The sequence below is a fragment of the Zingiber officinale genome, chromosome 4B (genome assembly GCF_018446385.1).
Source record: "Zingiber officinale cultivar Zhangliang chromosome 4B, Zo_v1.1, whole genome shotgun sequence".
Classification (NCBI taxonomy): domain Eukaryota; kingdom Viridiplantae; phylum Streptophyta; class Magnoliopsida; order Zingiberales; family Zingiberaceae; genus Zingiber; species Zingiber officinale.
Window position 1 is genome coordinate 11,040,896 of NC_055993.1, and position 4,286 is coordinate 11,045,181.

The 4,286-nt window shown below is 47.2% G+C and overlaps 1 protein-coding gene across 1 annotated transcript; it reads left to right on the forward strand.

Moving 5' to 3' along the window:
- Positions 1-238: 238 nt before the first annotated feature.
- Positions 239-1,605, forward strand: LOC121978103. Its single transcript, XM_042530484.1, has 3 exons — positions 239-908; positions 976-1,329; positions 1,469-1,605. Exons 1-3 carry the CDS (start codon positions 239-241, stop codon positions 1,603-1,605), a joined length of 1,161 nt encoding a protein of 386 aa, XP_042386418.1.
- The last annotated feature ends 2,681 nt before the right edge of the window (positions 1,606-4,286 follow it).

Consider the following 4,286-nt stretch of genomic DNA (forward strand, 5'->3'; position numbering starts at 1 on the left):
CGACGGCGTTGAGGCGCGTTGCCCCAAAAAGATATGCGGCTCAACTCTCGATGTTTCCTAGGAATGAATGGGCTTTATAAACCCTAAAGGCAGTCCGCTTTCCTTACCCCGACGCTTCGCCATACTCCTCCCTTCATTCGCAGCTGTTTCTAGCAGTGCAGCTCCTCGTCTCCCTGCTTGAGCCCGACCTGTGACCCTTCTTGTCTTCGTCCCCCTCACCCGCTTGCTCCTCACAGCCATGGATGGTAAGGACCCCCTCTGGTATTCACATTACATTTCTGATTTAGACCACCATGACCTGTTTGCACTGCAATCCAACCTGGGGGTAGGCCCGACATATGAGTTTCGCCTTCCCACAACAGACGAACATCCTTCTTCTCCCCCTGAAGGGTTTATAACTGTCTTTAAGGATCAGGTCGTAGGTGGTCTTCGCTTCCCGCTACATCTTTTTCTCTCCGAGTTGAGTCAGTATTGCAGGATTGGTATCTCTCAGTTTGCCCCCAATGTATTCCGCGCAGTTTGCGGAACCATCATCTTGTGCCGCATTTATCGAATCCCCTTGACTGCTAGACTGTTCCATCACTTCTACTCCTTCCGGCGAGCGGAGGCGGGGGTATTCAACGTTCAGGCCAAGCCGGGCCTTAAGTTTTTTGATGACCTCCCTTCTTCCAACAAAGGCTGGAGGTCTCGCTTTTTCTTCCTTAAACCCCCTGCCCCCTTAGCCGGACCTTCCCAATGGCGTGCTCTCCTCGCTTCGGACTTCCCTTCGCATGTCCACGAACCTGCCTGCTCCGCAGCTGCGGACAAGCTAAGAGGTGTTGTTGTTCGCCTGTCTGTGCTGATGCTGGAAGGCATTCTGCACGCTTTTGGTCTTAGTCCTGTCTCCACAGAAATTGGGGCTCCTTTTGGTAAGTTGTTATCTTTTTGTATACCGCTCTTCGCTAACTGAGGTGCTTTTTCTCCTTATTTTTGCAGTGGCTGCAATCCTCCGTTCCTTTGCTAGCAAAGAGACACCTGCGGTGACCGTTCTGCAAGCTCTGAACGAGGAGCTGACGCAAGGTCTACCTTCTGATCCAGCCGTCGCTTCCGGCTCGCCGCTTTCAGAACCCCGGGCTTCTGATGCGGAGGACGCCCCGCTACTTATTGAGCCACCAGCTCTCAGCCTTGCAGACTCAGCCCTACCCCGCATCGCTGATCAACCTGCGGCCGAGCCATCGCCCGCAGAGCCAGTGTCTTCTCTCCCGCCAACTATGAAGCTGCGCCTTACGCGCAAGGGCAAGAGAACAGCCCCAGCCACCGCAACTTCTCCTCCACCTTCTCGCCGCCAGCGTGTAGTGAGCTTTTCTCCCCCCCCCCCCGATCCTCGGATACGAGCTCGGTCCAAGAGGCAAGCTTGGTCCAGGAGAAGGCCTCTGATCCGGAGGTGGCAGACCCATCGGTGGACCAAACTGCTTCTGCGCCAATCCAGAGTATGTTCCCTGCCCCGCCTTCATCCTCTGGCGACCAGCTCCTGGGCCTACCGATGCCCTCCGCGTCTCCTCTAATGGCGCCTTCGAGCCCAGCCATGCCGCTTCCGAACCTGCCCTCTACAGACCCAGCCTTTGAGGCGTCATGGCGGCTCCCTTCGGAGACTGATCCGGCCTACACGCCCACTGCCGATTCGTCGCTTATCTTTGGTAGGGTCAACTTTCATGGGGACCTGGCCATCTCCTGGCAATCGGCCAGTGACCAGTTCTGGGAGAGCCATTCCCCTATGGGGGAGTTTGATCAAATTGCTCGTTCTCTGGTGGCCGTAAGCTTTTTCTCTTCTTTTTCCTGGTGTCCGTGTGTCTCTGTAACCCCTTTTCTCTTCTTCCAGCTATTTACAGACCTGCTCCGCGAGTCTGAGCGCCGTGCAACATGTGGCCGAGCTTCAGCGAGAGAATGCGGTGCTCAAGGCACGTCTTCAAACTGGAGCACCCTGCGGCTTCATCAGCTCCTCCCGAGCCTTCTTTGGGAAGCTTGGATGCCTATTTGCGTGCCATCGGGGAGTCGGCGGCCTCTGCTCGGACCATTTCCCATGCTGCCTTCGATAAACTTCAACAGCTAGAGGCGGCTTTGAAGACAAGTGAGTCTTCCCTGGCTTCTGAGGTGGATCGTCGCCAAGCGACAGCTTCTGAACTGAAAGCCAAAGAGGTAGAGCTACTCTCCCAATCAGAGGAGTTGACGCTGTAGGACCGTTGGGTCGGCTAGAAGGGTTGGTAAATAACCTGTCAATTAAAAACAAACAACCCTTCCTCGAACGATTAAGCTAACACTTGTAAAATGAATTAAGCAGATAAATAAAAGCATAAAAGAAAAAACGAGGCACCAGATGTTTACTTGGTTACAACCGATGTGGTTGTTAATCCAAGGAAGATTAAGCTCAAAAACTCCTTCAGGCGGAGAAGCCTCTTACAGCGTTTTAGGCACAGAAAACAGAAGCTTAACTACAACTAAAGCATACAAGTGTTTGGAAATAGAATGATGGGTTCCGGGCGCCCTGGGGGGGATAAAATTTATCCCCCAATGGTTGGATCGAGTCAAAGCTCGATCCTGGGAAAAAGTCACTTCCAGGTGCCCCAGATAGTTCCGGGCGCCCCGGACAGCTCCAGGCGCCCCGGACAGTTCCGGGCGCCCCAGAGCCAAAAGTCAACCCAGTTGCCTTTTGGTCCGTGCTCTCTTCTCCAGTTCGGTCGTCCGGTCCTTCTGCCATTCTGTCGTGGGTGATCTCGACATCCGAATAGGGCTCACCCAACCCATCTTCCGGTCTAGGTGCTTCCCTCCGGCTCCGCTAGCTTAGGTGTTCTTGGCCATCCGGAATCAGGGCTCACCAGAACCCAACTTCCGGCCTTCTCCTCGAGCAATCTTCCTCCCCGGTTTCTCATACCTCGAACGACGCGCACTTCCTTCTCGTCCACGGGTGTACTCTTCCGCGACACCTCGTCCCTCGGACGCACTGAGCCTGTCAGCTCTCTCCCCGTTCCATCTTTCTCGCTAGCCACATCTTCCACTTGAGTACTCGTGCTCCTAAGCTCCGCACACTTAGACACAAGAGTTAAACAACATAGGACCTAACTTAACTTGTTTGATCACACCAAAACAACTTGGGGTTCCAACAACCTTGTGTGCAACCCAAGTTAAGGTGAGGTCAACAATAGATATGAAATTAAACAGTTTATTGCAATAACATGCAACATGATAGAAAAAATTAAATTTCAAACATTCCAAATTTTAATTTTCAATTTTTTCTACCTCCCCCTAGACTTATACTTTCCCTTCTCCCCCTTTGATCACAATAAAAATGGGGTACAAACGAAATCTAAGGGTTGACATTAAAAAAAATTTTGAAACTATATTTCAATAATTTTCAGGGAAATATTTCTAAGTCAAGACAAATTTCTAAGTCATTCGACATCAAGATTAAGAAGTTTCTAAACAGAAAGCTTTATGCAAGAAAATTTCAGAGAATTAATAACATAAAGAGAAATTTTCTATGCATTTATTTATTTATATATTTTATGCTTTAATCAGAAGGTTTAAATTTCCATTTTAATTTATCAGAAATTCTTAAGTCACACTTTTTCAGATTTAAAGCAAAAAATATTAAACATGCAACAATTTGTATCATGTTAATTTCTATTATTTTTTGAATTTCAAGTTCACAAAAATATTTCGATAGCATAGATTCTAACTTGATAAAATTTTTCGACGCTATAAAAAATTCTTTCGACAATGTGCAAAATTCGTTTGAAAGAATATTTTGTAATTTGCAAGAATTTTTTAATAAAAATGCTAATTTGTAGGAATTTATTAATAATAGATTTCTTAATCCGAAACACTTTTTCGATGACTCATTTTCTGAATTGCAAAACTCTTTCGAGAAAGTAATTTGTAATTCGAAAAAATATTCGAAGAAAGTTTTTGACATCATTTCTAATTTGCATAATTCTTTCGAAAAAATATTTTGCAATTTACAAAAGTTTTTCGACAAAATTTCTAACTTGCAAAATTCTTTTAATAATAATTTGCAAGGCAAGTTTGACAATTGATTTTCTAATTCGAAAAATTCTTTCGATGATTCAATTTCTGATTCGAAAGACTCTTCAGGCAATTTTTCGATTGAATCATTTAATTGATCAGAGGTTCGAGTCCATACCTGACTTACCTTTTCGGTAGTTGATTCTCCCCCTGTCGAGTTGCTTTTATCCGAAGATTCTCCCCCTTCATCACTCTCGGGATGTACTTCGGTTGTTGGGGCTGTCTCG

Excerpts from the sequence above, each read along its gene's own strand:
- LOC121978103 (XM_042530484.1), top strand. The coding sequence starts at position 239 with ATGGATGGTAAGGACCCCCTCTGGTATTCACATTACATTTCTGATTTA. Across the intron at positions 909-975 it reads AGAAATTGGGGCTCCTTTTG|TGGCTGCAATCCTCCGTTCC; the intron begins GTAAGTTGTTAT and ends TTATTTTTGCAG. Across the intron at positions 1,330-1,468 it reads TCCACCTTCTCGCCGCCAGC|AGTATGTTCCCTGCCCCGCC; the intron begins GTGTAGTGAGCT and ends GCGCCAATCCAG.